General features: G+C 47.0%; 1 protein-coding gene across 1 annotated transcript in view; it reads right to left on the bottom strand.

Annotated features, from left to right (window-relative positions):
- Positions 1-17,955, bottom strand: part of TMEM145 (transmembrane protein 145) — a 39,955-nt gene extending 22,000 nt beyond the window's left edge. The window contains exons 1-3 of the mRNA XM_083515897.1: positions 17,470-17,955; positions 4,229-4,303; positions 3,681-3,758 (exon numbers count right to left, since the gene is read on the bottom strand). Coding sequence (XP_083372023.1) covers positions 3,681-3,758; positions 4,229-4,303; positions 17,470-17,604 — 288 coding nt within the window. The 5' untranslated portion in view covers positions 17,605-17,955. The remainder of the gene's footprint in view (positions 1-3,680; positions 3,759-4,228; positions 4,304-17,469) is intronic.
- Between the last annotated feature and the right edge of the window lie 8,861 nt (positions 17,956-26,816).

Genomic DNA, 26,816 nt, shown 5'->3' with positions numbered 1-26,816 from the left:
TGTGCGGAGCCTCAGCTGGACTTTGGGGCTTCTCTGGAAATCTAATGAAGAAGCAAGATTGGGGGAGTGTTGATGCCGTGAGCCCCTCCATCCAGTGCCCATATGTGTAAATGAAACCTCATGTCCTAAAGACAGGAGCATCTCCACTAACCTTCTAAGGAAAGGAAACCTGGGTCAGCACAGGAATCCCTGTCGGCCGTCATCGCTCAGAGAATGGGATAGGAGCACACAATTAAGCAACTACTCTATTCCAAACTTAAAAATGGAAAGCATAATGCTGGTGGTCAACAAAAGAGGTTTAAAGAGTGTCTCAAGGCAAATCTTTAAAAAAAGTAGTATAAACACCGACAACTGGGAAACACTGGCCTGCGAACGCTCCTGTTGGAGAACAGCCTTGACCAAAGGTGTCGTGGGCTTTGAAGACACTCAAACTCAGGACGCGAGGGAGAAACGTGCTAAGAGGAAGGCATGCTTGACAATTCCACACCACGATCAACTCCCGCCCGGAAACCAATGTCCCCACTGTGGAAGGACGTGTGGATCCAGAATTGGCCTCCACAGTCACTTACGGACTCATTGTTAAAACAGTGTTTATGGAAGACAATCTTACTCGGCTACGAGGAATCGCCAAAGAAGAAGAAGAGGATGACAGAAAAGGATTGGGGAGCAATCCGTTGTCTCCTCTAGCAACCACCCAACCCCACCTCCTCCCAGTGTCTTTCCTTGCACACATGGAGAACCAGGCCTTAGTGCGGCTCCTCTGGCAGCAGGAAGGTTTTGTGAGCAAACACTTCTCATCACTAAGCCTTAACGAGCCTCCGCTGATAGCCGATGCTCATATCTCCGGAAACTGCCACATCTAATCTCACACCAGAAAGCGAGCAAATTACATCGCACAAGAAAGGCACCCAGCTGCTCCCTGACACCCACTGTCATCATGGAAATTATGTCAATTATGTACAGCTGAAATATGCAAATGTGCTGCAGCTTCGTAGCACCTAATAATGGTTCCCCCTCTCCAGCTTCCCTCTGCGCTGAAGAAATTGCAAGTGCTCACCCCCATCCCATTCTGACTTAAACCGCCTTGGAAGAGAAACCTCAAAATTCTTGACCTGTTCCGATTGAAGAGCAGTTTCTGTTACTAAGGAACTGCTGAGCAGAAGAAACTGCTGGCTATAGAAAATAGAGGATTATTCTGTCATTCCACCAACCTGCGTACCATAATACTTTGCGCTTTTTTCATGCAGAGCTTTCCGAGAGCTCAAATCGCTTTACATAAATTACCTGGGTAATCTGTACAACAACCCTGCAAAGTAAGTCATCATTCTTATCCCTATACTATTGGCCATCTGCACAGTGTGGAAAATACCTAACCTCAGACAACCTGCTTCATCAGGTTAGGGTGACTATGAGCAGGAGGAATATGTTCCTTACAGATTGCGAGCGCAGCTATTTCTGTTGTCTGCAAACATAGAAGCAAGGAAGAGAGAAAGAGAGACAGTATTTGATTTTTAGAATTTAGGCACTTTTAGCCTTAGTAATTCGGGACGCGGGTGGCGCTGTGGGTTAAACTACAGAGCCTAGGACTTGCCGATCAGAAGGTCAGCAGTTCGAATCCCCGCGTCAGGGTGAGCTCCCATTGCTCGGTCCCTGCTCCTGCCAACCTAGCAGTTCGAAAGCACGTCAAAGTGCAAGTAGATAAATAGGTACCACTCCAGCAAGAAGGTAAACGGTATTTCCGTGTGCTGCTCTGGTTCACCAGAAGCGGCTTAGTCATGCTGGCCACATGACCTGGAAGCTGTACGCCGGCTCCCTCGGCCAATAAAGCAAGATGAGCGCCGCAACCCCAGAGTCGGCCACGACTGGACCTAATGGTCAGGGGTCCCTTTACCTTTACCTAGCCTTAGTAATTAGGCACTATGAAAAGAACTCATAAGGCATAATGGTGTACCCGTATACCTTTCTCAGGTGGCCTTGCCACATTCCCCCCTTTCAAGCTTAGAAACAATTCAAACATTTGTTTCTTCGGCTTGACCCTCATGTTGAACTCCAGTATAGACAACGGTCTCTTCCAGGGGAATCTCCTCAGGGGGAGTCTCACGAACTAATCTGGCATAATCATGTTCTTCTTCTGGGACAGGGGGTAAGGCTCGATATATGGCCATTATAAAGGTAAAGGTACCCCTGCCCGTACGGGCCAGTCGTGACCAACTCTGGGGTTGCGTGCTCATCTCGCTTAAGAGGCCAGGAGCCAGCGCTGTCCAAAGACACTTCCGGGTCACGTGGCCAGCGTGACGAAGCTGCTCTGGCGAGCCAGCACCAGCGCAGCACACGGAAACGCCATTTACCTTCCCGCTATAAAGCGGTACCTATTTATCTACTTGCACTTTGACGTGCTTTCGAACTGCTAGGTTGGCAGGTGCTGGGACCGAAAGACGGGAGCTCACCCCACCGTGGGGATTCGAACCGCCGACCATACGATCAGCAAGTCCTAGGCACTGAGGTTTTACCCACAGCGCCACCCGTGTCCCTATATGGCCATTATATGCTTTTGCAATTTTTTCCTAATGTCAGGGGCACTTTAGGCCACAATACTGCAGAGGTGGATGGGGGGGCAGGGAGGTGCCATGTTGAGAAATAGCAGCTTCCCTAAGCCAACACACAATCCAATTCTTATTCAGAAGCAAGCAAGTCTTACTGACTTAAACGGGACTTCCTCTCAACTAATGTGGATAGGTTTGAAGCAATATCGCACGTGAGCTGAGATCCAAATAGGAAGATTTATGCACAATGAACTTAAACTGGGTTTAATAGCCATCACAGTGCCCTTCCACCCCCTAAGTTCATTATCGGTCAGAGAAGAATGAGTGGAATTCACTGGGACCCTCACCCAGGTCAGACTCTACTTGGGGTCCCAAGTTTCTCATCTCCTAACTGCCCTAGGACCTTCCAGTTGTCAAAAGCTCCTTCCATTCCTCCTCATCCTCCAAAAACCCTCCCCACAACATCTCCACAAGACTCATGACACCTGGGACTGCTGCTCTGTGAGGGGAAGCAACAGGGGAACTCTAGCAGACAATTCTCAGTCCAGTCACCAAAGAACAGTTCCCCCGATCCTCTGGGAGAAGCTATGACAGCGTAACAGGTGTAAAACAAGTCCTAGTCTATTGCGGTACTACAACTCCCATCACCCCCAAAAACTGACTATGCTGGCTGGGGTGATGGAAGTAGGAGTTCCACATCACTAAGGACATTGGTTCACCAGCATTTTACTACTGATTTCTCCTAATAAACACATTTTTTTAAATGCAGTTTTAGCTAATGGACACGTTTCTGCAAGCAATTTCCCCGTATACAATGTCTTCTTGTTTTGTTTTTTCCCACGAATACATCCATCCTTATGCAAACTTTCCCCTCATAGATGCATTCTTTGTAAACGTTGCTAGGCAAAATTTTGATAAGTGCAAATTTCCAAGGACAGGTGTGCTTTTGGTTCACATATAGCTTTGAAAAGCGTGGCTTTGATAAGATTTGGCTTCCAAAGAGGCCTAAATCGAATTTCTCTCCTTCTGCCTCGGTGGCGACTGTGCATAACCTGCAGAGAAGAAGCTAACCCACTAGGACATATTCACCTCTTGAAGGGAAGTCTAACTGCAGCTGAATGACCCATCCAAACTGACCTTGTTTCCCTTCTTGTAGACGGCGGGCCACTGGGAAGGATCATCAAAATAAAGAAGGATATTCTCGCAGCATTTGGCCTTTAAAGGGAAGCAGAAGGACAGGCTTTAAGGATAGCAACAGCAACATAGGCCCAACACGACAAATAGCTTGTGTACAACGACAGGGATGGTGAACGTGTGGTCGTCCAGATGTGGCCAGACTCCACATCCCATCACCCTGAGCACAGGCCATGCTGGCTGTGGGATGATGGGAGTTGGAGTCCATCCACACCTGGAGGGCTGTTTCCCACCATATATGAAAAAGGTTAGGCTTTTTATTTATTTTGCTTATTTGACAAAATATGTCAATAAAAGCAGTTCAATGCCATTAAAAATAATTTGGAAAATTAAGCAGCAAACAAAAAAGAAGATTAGAGCATGTCAATATATATGAAGTTGGGGAGGCTTGCCTTAAAAAAGTTTTATGCAGGCACCAATCTTTTTGAGATGGTAAAAGAGGTGGCTAAAAAACCAAAAAAAGGAATATGATTGAAAGATAAAAATATTACCTCTGGGTAGCGGAACCTGAAGTCCAGGCGCCCATAGTCAGAAAGGAAGCAGAATCGAGTCAAGAAGACCCAGTCCTGGGAAGAAGGAGTATGTGTTATTCCTTATCATACCAGCTCCGCCATTTTGGTTTTTTGTTTAATATATTTATGAACCTCACTTTCATATAATATATCCCAAGGTGGTATACAGACTAAACATACAATATCACCATGAACACATAAAAAAAAGTTTTTGATTTGAGTTCCTACTGAAATGAGGCTGCATTTTAATGTTGTACTTAATCTTGTTTTTAAGTTGTATTTTAATCATTTTTTTTTTACCTGGTGTTAGTCGCCCTGAGTCCAGTCTTGGTTAGGGAGGGCGGGGTATAAATAAAATTTATTATTATTTTATTATTATTATTATTATTAAACCCATCAGTAAGAGCTGCTTGGCAAAGAATCTCACATTTGAAAGTCCTGCCAGAATAAAACAGTTTTTAGGAGACTCCTAAATCCAAACCCAGGACACCACCTTCTGGGTCTGAAATCCTACACAAGTCACATGACCCGCACAAGACTGCATATTCAGGGGGGGCACTTTTTTCCGGAGTGAGATCTCGACCAGAAATCACGCAAGAGCAAGGCGCCCAAAATGGCCACTGTACTCTCACAGGGTGAAATGGGATGTCTGGGTTTTCTGGGACAGTTGGTGAGTACGATGGTCTGAAATTGTATATAGCAGCTTCCATGTTCCTCTTGAAATCTTTAGGGTCTTCTTGCATGAGGGTCTTCTCCCAGCCCTTTGCAAACCCAACCCAATGGAAGCGCGCTGTGGAAAGCATCCAAATACGATTAGAACATTATATTTCAGGAGAGATTAGCGTAAGCCCAACCCAGCCTGAAAATTATTCAAGTGTCAGCAGCCCAAACACGGCTCCAACCAGTTACCATAAAATTTTTTACGGCTTGGCTGTAGGAAGGATAAATAACATCCCAAACAATCCCCATAAAATGAAATCTATTAGGCGGTTAACGTCATAGTCATTAATTTAATAGAGCGCAGTGCACCAACTAGAGAGGGCAGGCCAGTCTGTACCAACGGCTTGTTGCTAGGTGTCAGGGGTTCAGGAGCAGAGGCGAGGGCAAGGGAGGAAACAGAGAGCGAGGGGGAGGAGTCCGAAGAAAAGATGAGTGATGACGACGACCCGAGATCTCCGAGTCATTCCAGTGAATCAGAAGATTCACAGAAAGGAGCGCCAGTGGCCAGAGCAAGGGGGGAGCCTAGGGGGACACCCCAGGAAGAAGGGTCCAGAGGGGGTTCAGAGGGCAGCAGTTGGAAATCGGGGCCAGCGTCCCCAACAGAGCGCAGGGGAGAAGAAGGGCGCCAGGTATATACCAGCTCCGGCGGCTCGCCGCAGGGGGGAGGGCATGAGTCAGGAGTGGCCACACCTCCATCGGGGAGCGAAGAAACGGTCAAACGGAAAGTGGAAGGTTGGGCGCGCGCGCCAAGTTCAAATGCACAGGAAGGCGGCGCAGTAAGCAGCCCGGAAAGGGAGCCAGGTCCTAAAGCCCGACGCAAGGAGACAGAAGGGTCCGGGGGGTCAGCGTCAGAAGAGTCCAGGAAGGAAGAGACCACGGGGGGCAGAGGGACCCAGAGAAGAACGGTCAGGCGGAAAAGGTGGAGTAAGGCCAGGGTATTAAGTTGGTGTACAGGAGGCGGGGACTCAGATGGAGCTTCGCCGGTCTAGCTTATAAGACGTAGAGCTGCACGCGGCAGCTTGGAAATGGAAACTGTAACTCAATAGAGACTTTTATAAAGTGAACGCTGGCTAGCGTGATCCTCTGTGAGCTAGGATCTGGGAGCAGCTCTGACACTAGGTGTGTAGACCCCTAAATGAAGGGGGCCACAGGGGCCCTGTCCTGTGGCCTGCTTCAGGAATTGGTTCTGAAAGCAGCAGAATCTTTTTTTAGTCAAGGGCAGGGGGCTACTTCACGATTTGGGCTCCATTTTAGGAAACCAGAATCTTGCTGAACAAACAGTAATGGATCCTGTGACCCCAGACCGCAGGTTCTGGGTGGAAGTGGGGTCGACATAGGTTTTCTTGTAAAGAAGTCTCAATATCATAGGCTCATATCATAGAATTGTAGAGTTTGAAGGCACCCCAAGAATCATCTAGTTCAACCCTCTGCAATGTGCAGAAATCTCAGCTAAAGCATCCATGACAGATGGCCATCCAACCTTTGCTTGAAAACCTCCAAGGAAGGAGAGTCCACAACCTCCAGTGGGGGACTGTTCCACTGTCAAACAGCTCTTTCTGATGTTTAGTCAGAATCTTCTTTCTTTTAACTTGAAGCCATTGGTTTGGGTCCTACCCTCCGGAGCAGGAGAAAACAAGCTTGCTGAGTCTTCCATGACAGTCCTTTAGAACTCTGAAGATGGCTATCATATCTCCTCAAAGTCTCCTCTTTATCCAACTCCTTCAACCATTCCTCATAAGGCTTGGTTTCCTCAGCTAATATAATACTTTGATTCTTTGGGGGAACCTACAGGTGTTGATCTCCTGTTTACCAGTTTTAGCACAGAATTTTTGTAGGTTTTGAATATAGGTATGGACTTGGCAGAGATGTGTACAGACTCCTAGAACCAACTTTCCTTTTCATCTATGAAGCAGATATGCTCCCTTACAGTGCATATTCAAAGGCCCGACCTCTCCAACAGTTGGACCTCTTCCAGATCTGGGAACAGGATCCAAAAGTGTTGGCTACTTGAGTCTCAAGATGCACTCTCAATGCAGATTATGTGCCACTCCACATTTGTTAACAGCGTTGTCATGGTTTCCCGGGAAGTGAGTCACTCGACTCAAAGGTTTTTACGCAAAACTTGAGAACGTTTTCCGATGGAGGGCCATTGACACAGAAAACGTCTATTAGCGGGTGTAACCACAAGTGGGAGGAGACAGGGGGCTGGATCTGGTTGGTAGGTGGGAACCAGAGCCAAAAGAGGGTGGAGTTTGCAGGATTGCATAGTTCTTTGGGTCTATTCTGTCTATTTCTCTCTCTCTCTCGCTCTTTCGCTCACGCAGAAGAGATTCTCATAGGCGGTGGTTTGAAGGAGGAGAATGGCCCTACAGTGTCCAGAGAGCCAGCTGATGTTTTGGATCACACAAAATAAGACTCAGGACTGCAGGTTCCCCACCCCGATTTAAATATTGAAGCTATGGTCGACCTCCCTGCAGCCCTTTCTTACAGGTTATGAAACACAGACTCTGCTTATAGATTCCTAGAATGGTACAGCCAGAAGGAACCCAAGGGCCATCTATGTCCAAGCCGCTGCAATGCAGGAATCTCAGCTAAAGCATCCATGGCAAATGGCCGTCCAACCTCTGCTTAAAATCCTAACCACCAGAGAGAATGAGAAGAGTGATGGGAATACAAACACAAACAGGGCTATAACCCTAAGTGCTCCAGTCACCCCAACCTGACCATTGCACCCTTAACCCCCTAGAGCTTCCACCTTGTGCAATTCCTAAGCTCTTTTCACCTTCCCAATCCCAGTCCTGAAGCCACTTTTCTATTCTGCGGCCCCACTTTGCACCCTTGTTCTCACTTTCACCACCACGTCCATGCCTTCCCCTCCTTTCTGTACAACTAATCCAGAATGCGGCAGCTAGACTGGTGACTGGGAGTGGCCGCCGAGACCATGTTTAGGGAAGTTTTTAATGTATGATGTTTTATTCTGTTTTTATTTGTCCAGAGTGGCAGGGGAAACCCAGGCGTATGGGCGTTGTACAAATAAATGATGATGATGATAATGATGATTACCCCCCTCCCCTTGCACCCCCCCAAATGATAACCTCCTACAACTCACCCCTCCCAAACATGGCAACTATGAAATCACCTTTTTCACCTTCCGCAAATACCTTGGAGCGACCATCTCTTCCTATTCTGCAAACACTTTCATGCCCCTGTTTAGTGGTGTAATGGGTCAGTGCGTCCGGCTGCTAACCAGAAGGTTGGCGGTTCGAGCCCACCCAGGGATGGCCGTGGGCAAGATTTCTGCATTACAGGGGGCTGGACGAGATAACCCTCAAGATCCCTTCCAGCTATACAGTTCTATTATTTTATTATTCATTTTCGCCCCCATTCCCATGCCTCCTATTCGCACATGACCTGTGGCCTAGGACCCTCATACCTACAGGACCGCCTCTCCCGGTATGCCCCACAGAGGACCTTAAGGTCCATAAATAGCAACACCCTAGAGGTCCCGGGCCGTAAGGAAGTTAGATTAGCCTCAACCAGAGCCAGGGCCTTTTCAACACTGGCTCCGGCCTGGTGGAACGCTCTGCCTCATGAGACCAGGACCCTGCAGGATCTGATTTCTTTCCGCAGGGCCTGTAAGACAGAGTTGTTCCTCCTGGCCTTTGGCTTGGAGTCAATTTGATTCCCTTCCCCTCTTTCTTTTTTCCTTTCTCCTCCTGTGATGAGGCTGCATTTTAATGTTTTAATGTTGTATTTAACCTTGTTTTTAAAGTTGTATTCCAATCAACTTGTTTTTATTATTGGTTGTTAGCCGCCCTGAGCCCAGCCCTGGCTGGGGAGGGTGGGGTATAAATAAAATTTATTATTATTATTATTACTACTACCACTACTACTACACAGTGGTGGCTGGTGCCCGTTGGTGTTCATAGGGCGGAGGGCAGGGAGGTCAACATTAGGGGGCGCCTGACTACTTGTAAGTAGGAAGGCAGACAGGTAGGAGATGCCTGAGGGCCGACTGATATTGGTGATCTGATGTCCTGTTTGTCAGCTTCCATGGATACTTTTTGCTTTTTGAGCCCAGCTCTTTATTGACTTCAGGGCAAAAACTTCAAAGTCAGAAGTGACCTTCCTTAGGGAGTAACAAAGAGGCGCAGCAAATTAGATACCTGGGTCATAAACCGTAAGCTCCCATTGCCCAGAGCATCTAAAAGGCAGCTACGTGACAGTTCACACTAATCAAATGGAGTAAAGGGTACTAAAAAAGGTCAGATCCTATCCCCCTTGACAGCGTTCTCTCCGTTTCCTTCTGGCACAAACTCTAATCTGCCTTGCTGATTGCAAATGCCAGAGAAGCCACATTCAGGCCACCCTATGAAACTGCTTTGAACAGTCGTGGCTTCTTCCCCCAAAGAATTCTGGGAGCTGTAGTTTGCTAAGGGTGCAGAGTTGTTCGGAGGCCCCTATTCCCCTCACAGAGCTACAGTTCCCAGAGGGATTTGATTGTTAAACCACTCTGGAAATTGTAGCTCTGTGACAGGAACAAGGGGGACGCTCGGCACTTTTAACAGATGACAAGCCCTGTAATTCTTTGCGGGGGGGGCCACGGCTGTTTAAAGTGTCATCATAGCGCTTTAAATGCACGACGTTGAGTGTGGCAGGAATAACCCCGTTTATTCCAGTTCAATGCCGATACGGAAGGGGTTTGTGTCCGACCATCGGGAACCCCCATTCTTCCAGGAATTGCATCCACCTCCTTTCCCCTTCCCTCTACATGGCCGAAACAGCGCAGCGAAATACCATGCGGTTATTGTTGTTTCTCAGGCACCTGACACCACAGACGGTGTCAAGTCACCGAACCACCGCAGGTTCCTGGGTCAATGCCATCCCTGCTGCAACTAGATGACAGCCACTGATAGCCTCAGCTGAGACAGACAAAAGTCTCAAGAGGAGGGGCTGAAATAATTCGGGTCAGGGGAAAAGGCAAGAGAGGCAGATTGAAGGACTTTGAGAACAGGCAGGGAAGGATGAATGTAAGCTAGACCATATCTGCCAGGTCTAGAAATGTATGTATATAATAGCAGGTGGAGGTATATAAAATCTCCCTGGGGAAATGGATATCTAAGGAAACAAGCCTCTTTCCTCCTCCCTCTTAAAATCCCCTTCGCGTCCGACTCTCGGGCCTACCTCCTTCCCCTTAAAATCCCCTTCGCGTTCCCATGGCAACAACCCATGCTCAAGGTTTCCACGGAAACCGTACCCGAGGCTGAAGAAGGCAGAGGAAACAAGCAAAATCCGAGAACTGGGGCAAAGGCAGGGGGAAGGATCCAAAAAAAGAGGGGGGGTCAGATTGCACACACCCCTCCCTGGATTTCAAGCAGCCTCCTGAGCTTTATCTGCCTGCCGCGGGTCTCTTCGAAACACCCCCCAAATAAACCCCTGGGGGTGCATTGCCTCAAAAAATACTGTTTTTTGGTGAGGCCTGCTGCCTCAGCGGCTGCATCCTGCAAGCAAGCAGCAATGAACAGGCGCTGTGTTAAAGTTGTGAGAAGGGGCAAAGCTCAGGTGAAGCACCTGCTTTTCAGGCAGAAGGTTCCAGGTTCGAATCCTGACTTCTCCAGGTAGGGAATGCCCCCCTTTCTGAAAACCTGCTGCTGTTTATCAGCAGGCAGTACCAAGCTAAATGGGTCAACGGTCTGCATTCACACCATACGCTTAAAGCACTACGGTACCACTTTAAACAGCCATGGCTTTCCCCCCAAAGAATTCTGGGAGCTGTAGTTTGTTAAAGGCGCTGAGAGTCATCCGGAGACCACTACTCCCCTCAGAGAGCTACAATTCCCAGAGTTCCCGATGGAGGAGGATTGATTGTTAAACCACAGTGGGAATTGTAGCTCCCAGAGGGGTGTCTCCTAACAACTGCAGCTCCCAGAAGTTTTTTGGGGGGAAGCCATCACTGTTTGACGTGGCATTGTAGCACTTTAAATATACAGTGGTACCTCAGGTTACATACGCTTCAGGTTACATACTCCGCTAACCCAGAAATATTACCTCGGGTTAAGAACTTTGCTTCAGGGTGAGAACAGAAATCGTGCTCTGGTGGCGTGGCGGCAGCAGGAGGCCCCACTAGCTAAAGTGGTGCCTCAGGTTAAGAACAGTTTCAGGTTAAGAATGGACCTCCAGAACGAATTAAGTACTTAACCCGAGGTACCACTGTATGGTGCAAATGTGGTCCAACACCATATCCAGGACAATTCCCATGTTTCAAATCCTTTTCTGAAGCTCTCTCTTCTCCAGGGCTCCCATTTCTGTGCCCCAAACCTAGAGCCCTTTTGTCCTCTGTGTGTGGTCAAGTGTTCAGTTTTCCTTCTCCCTGCCCCAGCCTCTGGCAGATCCCTTCTGCAATGCCAACTCCAGGATTTGGAGGGCATTAGTGACTGCATCTCCATCTTAACTGATGTCCCCGTGGCCCATGTTATACCCTTGCCCTCTGCCTCAGGACCCAATCTTCCCAAACACCCAGAGGGATGCCAAACGCAAGTAGACAACTGGCTGGCCGACTCTGAGTAGTCGCATCAGGCAGTTAAGGAGACTCGGGGGGGGGTGACAGCAGCCCCCCCCCCCGCAGGGGTGTAGTGGTTACCAGTGGTGACTAGTGTCCCTTGGGACTCGTATTTTTTAACCTAGGTTAACCAACCTCTTGGGACACGGGTGGCGCCGTGGGTTAAACCACAGAGCCTAGGGCTTGCCGATCAGAAGGTCGGTGGTTCAAATCCCTACAACAGGGTGAGCTCCCGTTGCTCGGTCCCTGCTCCTGCCAACCTAGCAGTTCGAAAGCACGTCAAAGTGCAAGTAGATAAATAGGTACCACTCCAGTGGGAAGGTAAACAGTGTTTCCGTGTGCTGCTCTGATTCGCCAGAAGCGGCTTAGTCATGCTGGCCACATGGCCTAGAAGCTGTACGCCGGCTCCCTTGGCCAATAAAGCGAGATGAGCACCGCAACCCCAGAGTCGGTCACAACTGGACCTAATGGTCAGGGGTCCCTTTGCCTTTACCTAATCAACCTCTTGTACATGCAACTTCAGAGTGGTCTGTTAGGTGTGGGCTAGGGAAGAGGACAGATTCATAGAATCACACTGTAAGAGTCTTACTCTCTGCCGACTGAGCTAATCCTCGTTTTTAAAGCATATTTCATTTACGGAAGACACATCCGCCCCATAGATTTAAATCAGGCATAGGCAAACTCGGCCCTCCAGATGTTTTGAGACTACAATTCCCATCATCCCTGACCACTGGTCCTGTTAGCTAGATTTGATGGGAGTTGTAGTCCCAAAACATCAGGAGGGCTGAGTTTGCCTATACCTGATTTAAAGCATATTCAGCACACATTTAAAACCCAAGTTGTCCCCCCAAAGAACCTTGGGAAGCGTAGTTTCTCTCCTCACAGAGCTACAACTCCCAGCACATTTTCAAACTACAGTACCCAGGATTCTTTGGGGGTGGCTCCGCACAAAGCGATTGTTGTAATGTGTTAATAGTGGTTGTATATATAAAAAAAGAGGTGCTGGTTATTCTGGTGGCCAAACACACAAAAATAGAAAATTCCTGCCGTCATTGGCTACTACGAGTCACAATGGCCATATGTTATCTCTAGTATCAGAAAACAACAACTGGCCAGGGTTATTGTGTTCATGTCACACCTGTGGAAAGACGTGTTAGGCCCTTAGTCTGATGCAACACAACTCTTATGCCCTTATATTTCTGTGCTTTAAAATCAGATGAATTAACCTGGAATAAATACTGTCCCTCATTCTGCGCTTTCGCATACATTTAAAGCACAAGGCCTTCATCCAAAGAATTGCAGTTTGCTATCCATTCTGAAGGAAATCAGCCCTGAGTGCTCACAGGAAGGACAGATCCTGAAGCTGAGGCTCCAATACTTTGGCCACCTCATGAGAAGAGAAGACTCCCTGGAAAAGACCCTGATATTGGGAAAGATGGAGGGCACAAGGAGAAGGGGACGACAGAGGAAGAGATGGTTGGACAGTGTTCTCGAAGCCACCAGCATGAGTTTGACCAAGCTGCGGGAGGAAGTGGAAGACAGGAGTGCCTGGCATGCTCTGGTCCACGGGGTCACGAAGAGTCGGACATGACTAAACAACAACAACAAAGTGTGGCTCTGTGAGGGGCAAACTACAGTTCCCGGAATTCTTTGTGGGGACGGCACCATGCACTTTAAATATGCTTTAAATGTACAGTTGTGACCATCACATGTAAAGTGGATTAGAATCTTCATTCTACTGCAAAATATCCAATTACAGGATTTAACCCAATTTATTAGCAGATGGGCTAAAGTGGGTCAATTAGTTGACATTAAAAACTCAAATATGTGCTTTGGATCAAATAACCCAGGGTATTTGGCGATTGCACCCTAAATCACTGGCTCATTCCCTGCTCCCAGACCCTCCAGTCGCAAAGGAGATACCGCGATCCCAATGCTAACTGCCCCTAGTCCACCCACCTACCCTTTCTATGGCCTAAGAAAAATATATGTGGTGGTACCTCCACTGCAGACAAATTTATTGCGTAGTAAGGTTTATTGAGCTAGCATGCAGTATATAGAGAGATTGGAAGGGAAGAGGGAGTGAAATGAGGCCAAATGACAACGAAGCGCAAAAAGTATGTATAGTCTGTGGCAACGTTGTAAATAGCTATAGAGCAAGTAAAGCGATCGTTTACAACAGAAGTTATGCTGCATTGCTGACTGTAAATACATAGAAAGAATATTTATTGTGGTTTATAACATAGGGAACTGTAGGGTTGCCATATTTCAAAAAGTAAAAACCAGGACACCCTGAAAGTAGTTGTTGTTTTTTAAGGAAACTCCCCAAATTGTTGAGCTTTTTACAGAAAAACCCAAAAGTTGCAGTAAAAACTACAATAATTTTTTTTTTTTACGTTTTGGAGCTTTTTAAGGCATTTTCGGCACGATTTAACCTGTTGCTGGTTTTCCAGAACATTTGCCCGATTCCCGAAAAGTAATCCAGGACACCATTTTCAGAGGCGGATTGCAGGACATGTCCTGGGAAATCAGGACGGACGGCAGCCCTAGGGAACTGCCTTATACTGAATCAGACCAAATAGTCCATCTGGCTTAGTACTGTCTACACTGACTGGCAGCGGCTCTCCAGGATTTGGAATGGGACCCTACCAGCCATACCTGGAGATGCCAGGGATGAAACAGAGACCTCCTGCATGCTCTACCACTGAGCCACAGTGACGTGTTAGGGTGAGATCTTGGTTTTATACAATACTGTCACAGAAGATGATTCAGTCCCATTTCCCTTCTTCCTGTGTGTGTTCATCTACATGGAAAGTATATTATACACACAAACCCGCCAACTTAAGATAACGCTTTCTGCGTCCGATATTGCAGACTCTGGATCATGTTAGTATGCTAGTCTTTTAAGGTGACATGAGACTCTTTGTTGGGGTTTTTGTGTGCGCAAGAGACCAAGGGCTCATCTTCTAGACTTCCTTTGGTGTCACAGGTCCGAGCTTTAAAGCTCCATGTCTGAAAGTCTATTTTAATTTTTTGTCGCAGCGCTTTCCTCAGGGTGTTTTACCGCCAAATCAGAGCAAATGGCAACTGGGTTTTCTGTGGGTTTCCTTTTCCCCCGATTTAGTGGTAAACTACGGGGTTTCCTGCAGAAAGTCAAGTAACCTTTATTGGCATCACATAAGAACATTCAGAATACATTTAAAATAGATAGGCCATTGCGATCTCGTCGCCACCCCAAGGGCACAGTCACCCGCCAAAGGGCAGAAGAGGCGAGCAATCTGCCTCATCTCTGAGGGTTTCCAGCAAGGGCAGGATCCTGTAGCATACTTCAGTGACAAAAAATCAAATAGAGGGACACTCGGGCAGAGAGCTTTAAAGTCCAGACCTGTGCCTAGAAAGAGCAATGAGAAGGGAAGTCTAGATGACTCCACAGCTACCCCTCTAAAAGTTGTTTCAGTGGCATAAGGCACTTACAGACAACCTGCTTATTTCACATTTAGCCTGATTTGTTTGCAAGGAGATTAAGAGGATTTTGGCTATTCCATGAGTATTCATTGTGATGTGTTTGCTGGGAGGTTAGACGATGTTGCATCAAAGCAAGTGTTATCCCACATATTCCAGGGCATTCTCCTTTCACTTTCCTTACTGCAAAACCAAAAAAACCACAACAACAGATCTGTTGGGAAATGAGGTTTTTGTTGCACAAGACCTCCCTATCAACCACAATTTTGTGGTGTGAATTTGTTGGTATGAGATGTGAATCCCACCCCAAAACAGTGACAGCCTGGAAGGACCCATAGTCATGCTCTCCCACACAGCAAAGAGGCAAAACAGCAAAAGCTTAGGAAGCCACTCTATAGTGAGCCAGGGCACTGGTCTATCTAGCTCACTGGTCTTCAACTGGTGGTTTGGGACACATTCATGGGTCATGGCCTGATCCAAGGTGAATTGCAACAGGAGCACTACCACCATACAAATGTATGAGTAGGGTTTACTCCTTAGCTTTTTCTCCTCCCGAAGATATCCCACAAGCCAACAGAGGTTTACGATCTGAGTTTTCCTTCTCCATTTGCCCCTCACTTCCCTCTATAGCATATGAAGAAACTGCTTTCTTGACCGCTGGACCTGTTTTGGCTTCCTCCACTCAATCCAACAGAACCTGTCTTCTCCTGCAGGGCAAGTCCCTAACTCACTGAGGGTTTGAGACCCATCAGCTACCCTCACCTGGTTTAGCCAGCCAGTCGAAGCCGTTCCTGGGGTGTAGCCGCTGTCACATGCTGACAGCTTCCAGGAGCCACAGGTGAGAGTCCATTGCAGGGTGAGGACAAAGGTGGACAAAGTACCCCAGAAGGAGCATGACGTGTCCCCTACCAGGGGTACTAAAGGTAAAGGTAAAGGGACCCCTGACCATTAGGTCCAGTTGTGGCCAACTCTGGGGTTGCGGCGCTCATCTCGCTTTACTGGCCGAAGGAGCCAGCGTACAGCTTCATGTGGCCAGCATGACGAAGCCGTTTCTGGTGAACCAGAGCAGCACACGAAAACGCCGTTTACCTTCCCACTGGAGCGGTACCTATTTATCTACTTGCACTTTGACGTGCTTTCGAACTGCTAGGTTGGCAGGAGCAGGGACCGAGCAACGGGAGCTCACCCCGTGGCGGGGATTCGAACTACTGACCTTCTGATCAGCAAGTCCTAGGCTCTGTGGTTTGACCCACAGCGCCACCCGTGTCCCTACCAGGGGTACTACTCCTCCCCTAACCCCACCCCCACCAAATGTCTGGTAAAAGAGTAAGCAGTGGGACCCCAAAAGCACATTTCAGTTAAAAGTGGGTTTTGGGTCTGAAAAGGTTGAAGGCTACTGATCTGGCAGCAGCTCTGTAGGGCTTCAGACAGTGGCTGTTCCCATCCCTAGACGGAAATGTCGAGGACTGAACCTCCTACATGCAAAGCAATTGATCTGCCACTGAGCCAAGACCCTCCCCACTGATATCAGATTAGTTCTTCCAGAATAACTAGCTCCCCTAGTTATGGACACACCAGGCCTGCTCCTGGTTTTTTTATTCCACATCTATGTATGCATTGAACGGGCGATAGAAACAGCCACCCACCTCGCTTCTATCTGCTCCACTCCAAACAGCCAAGGCTGATGACCGTGTGCTAAACGACAAGTGACCTATTGCATGGCCTTGAGCCTGCACCCTATGAGACAGGCCTGGCGGAGGAAGCTCCAGGGTGCAAAAGTTACAGCACCGTGAAATGGATCCAAACACTTAAAAAAAAAAAAAGCAAGCAGGCTGGCCTTTCTTGGTAGAGAACAAAGCCCCGGTTTGTCATGGGGTGTGTGAAGGAAGGCATCTGGAACGCCCCCCCCCCAAATAACCCACCATCCCAAATTCCAGCTACATCCTGGAATAACCTCCCTATCCAGCGGCTTCTCCAAGGCGTCAAGGCAGAAGAGGAAGCTGCCTTAGCAACCATCTCTCCCCGTCCAAAGCCCATCATGGGGGAGAATCCAAATAAATCTTCTGGGGGTGGGGGGTTGGAGGGGGGCATTATCTGATCCCTCTTGGGCTCCCCCAGGGGGGAAAAGGCCATTGCAAATTTCCTAAATGAATGGGGGGTGTCTTTTTTTTTTTTTTTTTTTTTTAAAGGTAGAAGGCTCCAGTGCTGGCAGAAGGGGGGTGGGAGAGAGAGGTCACATTTGAGAGCGCGCAGCAATGCCCCGCCAGCGCTACCGCAGCAAGCGCATCAGAAGCGAGCGCGCAGGGGCTTTGGGGAGGAAGGAAGCGGGGATGGGCGCAAGGGAGCCCCGGGAGGCCTGCGCCGCGTGGGCCCCCGAGTGGGGCGGCCCGGCTCGGTTCTGCAAGCGCCGATAGAAGGCAGAGCACCTCCTTCTTCCCGCCCCCACCCCCACCCCAAATCTCCCCAGATGCGCACTCACCTCCTTGGTGCTGATGTTCCCTTTCACGTACTTGCCCCAGCAGGTCTGGGGCGCCTGGAGCAGGAGCAGCAGGAGGAGGTGGAAGGAGACGGCGAGGAGCCTCGCAGCCCCGGGCAGCTCCATCCTCAACCCCATGGCCGGCTCCAGCAGCCGGGCTCGGCTCCCTGCGCGCTCCCGTTTAAAGAGACACGAGCTCAACGCCTCCCCCCAACCTCTCCAAAAAATGCACACCCCACAACGCAGCAGCCAGCAACCTTCTTCTTCTTCCTGCACTCCCAAATCCTGTGCATCGGGGCTGTGCCTCCTCCTTGCAAGAGATGGAGGCGCTGTGCAGAGAATGGATTAAAAAAAAATATTCACAAAAACCACACCGCTATTTATTTTTGGGCGCGGATTGTGTGTGTGTTGGTGTTATGAAGACGCACGACTTCCTGCGACCAATTTCGTCTGCACGGAGAGAAATATCACAGGGCTCGAGCAGACTGGGCGGTGCCGTCACGGATCTGTTGGGGTGAAAAGCTCGCAGAAACCGGCTTGGAGGCGTCCTTCGCGTCCTCACGTTTCCCCAGTAGGTTCTCAGTTTTTAAGACTGCGTATGTATGCTACTCGGGGCAGGGACCTCTCAGTTCCCAGACTACCTTGTTTTGTAACGTTCCAAGCACCGGAGATGCCGATATAAAATATTGGGGGGACGGGGGGACCCAGGTAAGCCCTGCCCCGCATAATCAATCACAATCTGTGGCACGCACACACCATTTGAATGGCGATATCCCATCAATTCGCATGGAGACCGGCTCCGTCATATATTTTAGGGGCCGGTGTCAAAGGGCCCTCGGGCCCTAGGAGTTGGCTCCTATGCCAAGCACATCGAAGCTTTGTTTGTTTATATGTGTTTTCTACCTGCACCCTTTCGTTGAAGAGAGAGAGAGAGAGGTGCTGGAGGGGCTCAGAAAATATTTTAAAATGACCCCCCCCACACACACACACATTCCTGCAAAAGGCCCTTGAGTGTTGTACATGCCTTTGATTTCACAGGAGGCATTGTAGCAGAATGATTTCCATCACTGATGGCCACAGGCCAAGGTAGAAATAAATACAGTGGTACCTCGGGTTAAGAATGTAATTCGTTCTGGAGGTCCGTTCTTAACCTGAAACTGTTCTTAACCTGAAGCATCACTTTAGCTAATGGGGCCTCCTGCTGCTGCTGCGCGATTTCTGTTCTCATCCTGAAGCAAAGTTCTTAACCCGAGGTAATATTTCTGGGTTAGTGGAGTCTGTAACCTGAAGTGTCTGTAACCTGAAGTGTCTGTCACCTGAGGTACCACTGTATTCTGTCACACCCTAGATTAGAGAAAGGCTGCAGATTTTTTTTCCAGACTGTGGGCTGCAATTCCTTCTGGGGAACATCCACGGCCATCTGTCGTGGATGCTCTAGCTGAGATTATTGCATCGCAGGGGGTTGGACTAGATGACCCTCGGGGTCCCTTCCAACTCTACAGTTCTCTGATTCTATGAACCTTCCAAGGGCCATAAGCTGCTGGTGGGCGGAGCCAGAGGCAGAACTTTCTTTTTTTTTATAAAGATATTTATTAAATTTTCCAATTTTTTACAAACAAACAAAAAGAAAAAAGCAGACATAAAAAGAAAAAAGTTAAAAACACATAAATTTCACAACTTATTTTCTCATAACATATTTCCCTGACCTCCTCATACCTCCCCTTCTTGTATATCCAGTTCAAATTATTTCTACAGCAAATCCCTATCTCAAAGCATTACAGCTTTAAAAACAAGAAAACACCTTATTTTCTCTCCATCATCTTAGGCTATTATAACCTTAAATTCTTACTTATAAAAAGAAAACCATTTTATCATATTCCTTAATACCATTACAGCTAGAAACCACTTAATTTCAATCCAACATCATTCAACATTCCTTAATTTTACAGTATTTTTGTAAATAGTCCTTAAATTTCTTCCAATCTTCTTCTGCCGACTCTTCTCCCTGGTCACGGATTCTGCCAGTCATTTCTGCTAGTCCCATACAGTCAATCAGCTTCATCTGCCAGAGGCAGAACTTTCTTCCTATGTGCAGTAGACTCATTTCCACACACATGCAAACACCTCTCTTTCTACCCTTTATCCAGACAAGCAAAAGGCATGATCAGAGTTTGACATATTTCAGCGGGACCAAAAAACCCTCAGGATGAAGCGTAATTGCTTCCATTCCATAAATTTCCTCTTTAGTTGGTGAAACGAAGAGTGTGGTTTCACTTCCCTCTGATGGTTCTGATATGCTAACCCAGGGGTCAGCAAACTTTTTCAGCAGGGGGCTGGTCCACTGTCTCTCAGACCTTGTGGGGGGCCAGACTATATTTTGAAAAAATAAAATAAAAATGAACAGATTCCTATGCCCCACAAATAACCCAGAGATGCATTTTAAATAAAAGCACACATTCTACTCATGTAAAAACACGCTGATTCCTGGACCATCCGCAGGCCGGATTTAGAAGGTGATTGGGCCAGATCCGGCCCCTGGGCCTTAGTTTGCCTACCCATGTGCTAACCGTAACAGAGGAAATATGAAAGAGGAATTTGCTTTTTAAGAGTAAGCATTTATTAAACTGTGGGAATATTTTCTTCAATACCTCAAAACGGTATCTATATCCACGTTGACTAAATGCTTTGAAATGTAACCAGCTCACCCGTTGGTTAAAATGCCAGTGGTTAATTCCTTCATCGGTTGACAGTCCTCAGATCTCACCTGCGTGAGCATTTTGCTATGCAGATTTTTAAAAAACGAAAACAAGTTTATCTGTCAATCCTTTTTTTTTTCTATTGTCAAGAATACAGTGGTTCCCAGCTGTTCTCCTTGACTCTGGTAAGTAGCGTCAGTGCATATCCCTGGGCTCGACAATTCTTAATATAAAACAGTTCTGGGGCCAAGCAAATGGTTTGAAACAACCTGATGGTCCCACCTGAATGATTTAACTAATGCACAAAATAACAGCTGTGCTTGGCACAACAAATATAGAAGTAAGAACATAAGGAGAGATGCTGGATCAGGCTAGTGGTTCAGCAGATCCACCATCTTGTTCTCCCAGTGGCCACCCAGATGCCTGCAGGAATAATAATAATAATAATAATAATAATAATAATAATAATAATAATAATTTATTTGTACCCCGCCCATCTGGCTGGGTTTCCCCAGCCACTCTGGGCGGCTTCCAACAAAGATTAAAAATACAAAATACATTAAAATGTCACACATTAAAAACTTCCCTGAACAGAGCTGCTTTCAGATGTCTTCTAAATGTCAGGTAGTTGTTTATCTCTGTGACATCTGATGGGAGGGTGTTCCACAGGGTGGGTGCCACTACCAAGAAGGCCCTCTGCCTGGTTCCCTGTAGGTTTGCTTCTCGCAGTGTGGGAACCGCCAGAAAGCCCTCGGCGCTGGACCTCAGCGTCTGGGCAGAACGATGGGGGTGGAGACGCTCCTTCAGGTATACTGGGCCGAGGCCATTCAGGGTTTGAAGGTCAACACCAACACTTTGAATTGTGCTCGAAAATGTACAGGCAGGAAGCCCACGAACAGGACCTGATCGCAACAGCACTTTCCTGTCCTGTGGCTCCCACCAACTGGCATTCAGAAGCAGCATTGCCTCTGCTTGCGGATGTGCAGAGAAATGTTTGAAAGGTTCTGTGGCCGAAGCAATCAGGAGAAGCTAGAACGGCCCAGACACTTTGCTCAAGCCACTTGGCAAATCCACACCGTGATCATCTCCCTCCCAGAAACCTATGTCCCCACTGTGGAAGGACGTGTGGATCCAGAACTGGCCTCCACAGTCACTGACAGACTCATTGTTAAAACCGTGTTTATGGAAGACAATCTTACTCAGTTACGAGGGATTGCCAAAGAAGAAGAAGAAGAAGAATATTGTGTTTTGATGTTGCAGCCCAGCTTAGGTGGGCAATTAACAACAACAACACAGTTCTTCATTCCAAGAAAAACAAAACCTGGATAAGTGCTGGCACTCCTGGAATCTCTTGCCACTCAGAGATTGCAATGCATGCAACAATGTAACCATTCTACCATTATTATTATTATTATTATTATTATTATTATTACAGGTAGGTAGCCGTGTTGGTCTGCCGTAGTCGAAACAAAACAAAACAAAATAAATAAAATAAAAATATTCCTTCCAGTAGCACCTTAGGGACCAAAAAAGTTAGTTATTGGTATGAGCTTTTGTGTGCATGCACACAAAAGCAAATACCTATTATTATTATTATTATTATTATTATTATTATTATTATTGCATTAAAATGGTTGTTGCTATTCACATGGGCGTTATGAAAACTAGTCCTGGAAGAATCTGCCTTCTGACAACTGTTCAGGAAGCAAAAATAGCACCTGGTCAGTACTTTCTCTGGTCTGCTGGCAACCTTAGCCCACATGAAAGCCCACTCACCCATGCGCACATACCACATCACTTTCCAAAACTCGCCACATCCTCGAATCGTCACATTCTCATATCAGCTGATGGAGTCTCAGGAAACCCAGAGATATCCACTTCCCCAGCTCACTAAGAAGAGTGGATTCCCCGCCCCCAATCTGATGATGTAATTTATTTTTCTTATTTCATAAAATTTATAGGCCGCTTGATTGTAGAGGAAACCTCAGCCATAGCTAGCGGAACCTCTTGCACCCACTTAGCTGTTGACGCATGGGAGAAAGCAGCACACCGTGACCTACGAGAAAGGGTCCCATGAATTGTTTTTACGGAGGATTCAGAGGCAGGTGTCGACAGCTTGATATGTGGAGCACACTGTGCGTTGTACCGCCATCTTTTTTTAAAAAAAACGGCAAAGTTATTGGGAAATCAATGTGCATCCTAAGCAAACAATTTTTCTTTTCTATCACTGTGCATTTGCAGGACTGAAAGCGATTAATAAACGGCAGTGGCAGGAGCTTGCAGGGTTGGCGTAAGGGCAAGGGGTTATTGCAAGGCTCGCTCCTCGCAGGAGCGCTTCTCAAGATGAAGCCAGAGCTTTTCAGTAGCATTAAGAGCATTTGTGCTGCTGTTCATGGATCATGGAAGAGGGACCAGGAGGGAAATGAGTGCACAATGCTTGCCTATTGACGTCAAACAGACACCTTCGCTGTATTCCTTCTAAAGCCATTTTTGTTTAGGCTAGCGCAACCAGATATATAAAATGTTGCCATGTGCTTCAATCTGCTCTTTAGCTTATTGTCAATTTTAGCAATTTTTTAATGTTTTAAATAGTTGTTGTTTTTAACTGATAACTTAATCATTTTAATCTTTTTGCCACCACTTGGGGGGTCGTTTTGTCACAATCAACCAATATATTGATTTATGAAATCAGTCACTGCATACATAAGAAATCTTAACCTGTTTTGGTATTTGAACTTTTGTGTGTTTTAAAGTAGGGTTGTGATTTTTATTTTCTTGATTCTATTTACAGTGGTACCTCGGGTTAAGTACTTAATTCGTTCCAGAGGTCCGTACTTAACCAGAAACTGTTTTTAACCTGAAGCACCACTTTAGCTAATGGGGCCTCCTGCTGCTGCCGCGCCGCCGGAGCATGATTTCTGTTCTCACCCTGAAGCAAAGTTCTTAACCTGAAGCACGATTTCTGGGTTAGCAGAGTCTGTAACCTGAAGTGTATGTAACCTGAAGCGTATGTAACCCGAGGTACCACTGTATTGTCTTTATCTTTCTGAAAACTGCTTGAGGTTTGTTTGTTTGTTTGTTTGTTTGTTTTACAAGGAGAAAGGGACGACAGAGGACGAGATGGTTGGATAGTGTTCTCGAAGATACCAGCATGAGTTTGACCAAACTGCGGGAAGCAGTGGAAGACAGGAGTGCCTGGCGTGCTCTGGTCCATGGGGTCACGAAGAGTTGGACACGACTAAAAAACATGTATAAATTTTGTGAAATAAATAAAAATAAATGTGTAACAGGTACAAAAACAGGAGCGCCTTAAAGCTATTCACAAAGATGCAACAAAACATCACCTGCCCACAGATGAAGGTGAAGAAGAGGAAGTACAAGCCAAAAAGATATTTTAATATGGTTTGGGCAGTTTGTTTTAAGTATGGAAAATGAGCTCACCCTAGCCTTATATAACCTGCGTCCCTGCTGTCCCTGGCATTGCCTGTAATAAACACACACACACACACACACACACACACACACACACACACACGTCTGATTGCCTCCCCCTCCTGTTTCCCAAACTGCACATTAGCACCTTTCCAGCTGTTCTGCATTTTGTGTCCAACAGCACACTAAAATAAAAACCTTGTCGGAGAGAGATGAAGGTGGCAGACTGTGCCATTGATGCTCGCAGCGGGCATGCTTAATTTGTTAATGCTTGCTACCATGCCGAGACAAACAAGCTTTGCAGGCGTATCTGCGATGCCTCAGAACCCTGTTCAATGTTCACGTCTTCTCAGAAGAAAGTTCCCTTGAGCTCCTTGGAACTCTGATAATCTCCTTGAACTCGGCTAATGCTTCTTGTTCGCCTGGATGGAGAGTATAGAAATATAAACATGGAATGTATGCGGTACAGTGCCATATTTACCTAGTATAAGCTAAACATGCTATAGCTTAGGACCCCACTTTCTTGCCCCCCCCAATGTAAGGGGGGGGAAAACTGGATGTACAATTCCAAAATCTAAGATAAAAAAACAAATAAAATAGAACCTATATACAGTACCAGTGTTTTGTGTTGTGTAGGCTCCTATGGTGTAAGTAATGGGCCCCGCCTGCTAGCCTGCTCCCTAAAATATCACTGGTTTGCTCATTTCTATATATAGGGTGCCTACATTCTGCATGGACTAGTTGCATGGCAACATGGGCAAATGGGACGCGGGTGGCACTGTGGGTTAAACCACAGAGCCTAGGACTTGCCGATCAGAAGGTCAGCAGTTTGAATCCCCGCGACGGGGTGAGCTCCCGTTGCTCGGTCCCTGCTCCTGCCAACCTAGCAGTTCGAAAGCACGTCAAAGTGCAAGTAGATAAATAGGTACCGCTGCGACGGGGAGGTAAACGGCGTTCCATGCGCTGCTCTAGTTTGCCAGAAGCAGCTTAGTCATGCTGGCCACATGACCCAGAAGCTGTACACCAGCTCACTCGGCCAATAAAGCGAGATGAGCGCCACAACCCCAGAGTTGTCCGCGAATGGACGTAATGGTCAGGGGTCCCTTTACCATTACCTTTACATTCTGCATGGACTGGTTGCATGGCAACATGTGCAAATGGCTTTAGATACCTATTAGGTCCTTAAATTACTATATAGCATCTATTCAACACCAAAAACAGCAACAATTTGTTGTTGACAAAGGACAGCTGGACATATAAAGGGCCCCATTACCTTCAGTAGCTGAGGGCCTCATCAAACCTAAACCCAGCCCTGATGAAGTGCTTCGTTTAGGGGAGCATGACAGGTTTGCCTGCCCTGGGTGCTGCGCCAAGAAGGCACTGCAGGGGTCACCGCAACAATGGTGCAGTTCAGAAGGTGAGAGGCGGGCGGAGGGGGAGGGTCAATATGGGTACCACACAGGGCACTGCTGAAATTTGAAAGCCCCAATTCCGCCACTGATATATGTGCATTGCTCCACACCTTTGACTTTAGCCTCTGACCCCACCTACCCACAACTAGAAAGGAAGGCAGTAAAAGATTCCCCTCTCCTGCACCAACACAACAAATCCATTTTTAAAAAAGGAGTGTCACTTTTGCAGTTAGAAAGGAGATGGGGAAATGCGTTGGAAAGTGCAGAATAAGCCAATGATTTGTGGGAAGACCTCAAAACACCCTCAAGCAAATCAGGATTTATGCACCCTTGTTGCATAAACACCCCGCAAAGAAATCGAGACAAAGGCCAAGTAGAGACTGGATTTAATCTAACCTCTGCGTAAGCAAATCAGAATGAATGATCAACGCAGGGCATCTGGAGGAGCTGCGGGATTGCAGTGAAATAAATGAACCCAAAGCACTTGTGCACTTGTGAATATTGAATCTGTGCTGTAAACTATAATGGTTATGCTATGCTGAATAATCAAAATGTAAAGCATGTTTTAAAATGAGTCATATGATCACTCTCACTGGCCAGCTGCAATACTCAGGGGCATGGAATTGTTTCCTCTTGAGTAAAAGCACAACCACTATAACAAGAAAGAGTGTTGAATGAGGCCAAAATATTCAATTTATTATCATTTTTTAAATGAAAAAGCATATATTCTTTCTCTCACAAATTATGATGTGTAATTGTATTGTTCTGAGAAGAGTGGAACGAGAAAGGTGCTATTTCAGGGCTGGAAGAGGCAAGAGCTAAGAGAATGGGAGAGCAGCAGAAATTTGCAGGGAAACCTGGTCTTGGGAGATCTTAAACGCATCCCACTTGTAGAAGCAATGGATTTTAAAAACAGTTGTGATAATAGTTCACGAAAACCAGATTTCAGTTTTGTTACCTTACCACTGAGGGACGCGGGAGGTGCTGTGGGTTAAACCACAGAGCCTAGGACTTACCAATCAGAAGGTCGGCGGTTCGGTCCCTGCTCCTGCCAACCTAGCAGTTCGAAAGCACGTCAAAGTGCAAGGAGATAAATAGGTACCGCTGGGTGGGAAGGTAAACAGCGTTTCCATGCGCTGCTCTGGTTTGCCAGAAGCGGCTTAGTTATGCTGGCCACATGACCTGGAAGCTGTACGCCAGCTCCCTTGGCCAGTAAAGCGAGATGAGCGCCGCAACCCCAGAGTCGGTCACGACTGGACCTAATGGTCAGGGGTCCCTTTGCCTTTTTACCTTACCACTAGGAACAAGTGGATCTGTTTGTTTCAGTTTTTCATTTTTCCAATCTTAAGTTCAGGAAGGAAGGGAGATAGACTTGATTTCTGATTGTATTCCTCGTTTTTTCAAGCTTCTAATCCCTAAGTATGTGGGGATATAGGGTTGTCGAAAGCACTCTTTAACCGATCAGCTTGGGAACACTTTTTTATTGCTCTGCTTGCAAGGGCATCCTGATCAAATTTGCAGATGACACCAAACTGGGAGGGGTGGCTAACACCCCAGAGGACAGGATCACACTTCAAAACGACCTTGACAGATTAGAGAACTGGGCCAAAACAAACAAGATGAATTTTAACAGGGAGAAATGTAAAGTATTGCACTTGGGCAAAAAAAATGAGAGGCACAAATACAAGATGGGGGACACCTGGCTTGAGAGCAGTACATGTGAAAAGGATCTAGGAGTCTTGGTTGACCACAAACGTGACATGAGCCAACAGTGTGACGCGGCTGCTAAAAAAGCCAATGCAATTCTGGG

This window comes from Podarcis liolepis (genome assembly GCF_965112155.1).
Source record: "Podarcis liolepis genome assembly, chromosome: 7".
Taxonomy (NCBI): domain Eukaryota; kingdom Metazoa; phylum Chordata; class Lepidosauria; order Squamata; family Lacertidae; genus Podarcis; species Podarcis liolepis.
The sequence above is the reverse complement of the archived record's forward strand: the minus strand, read 5'-3'. Positions and strand labels throughout refer to the sequence as shown.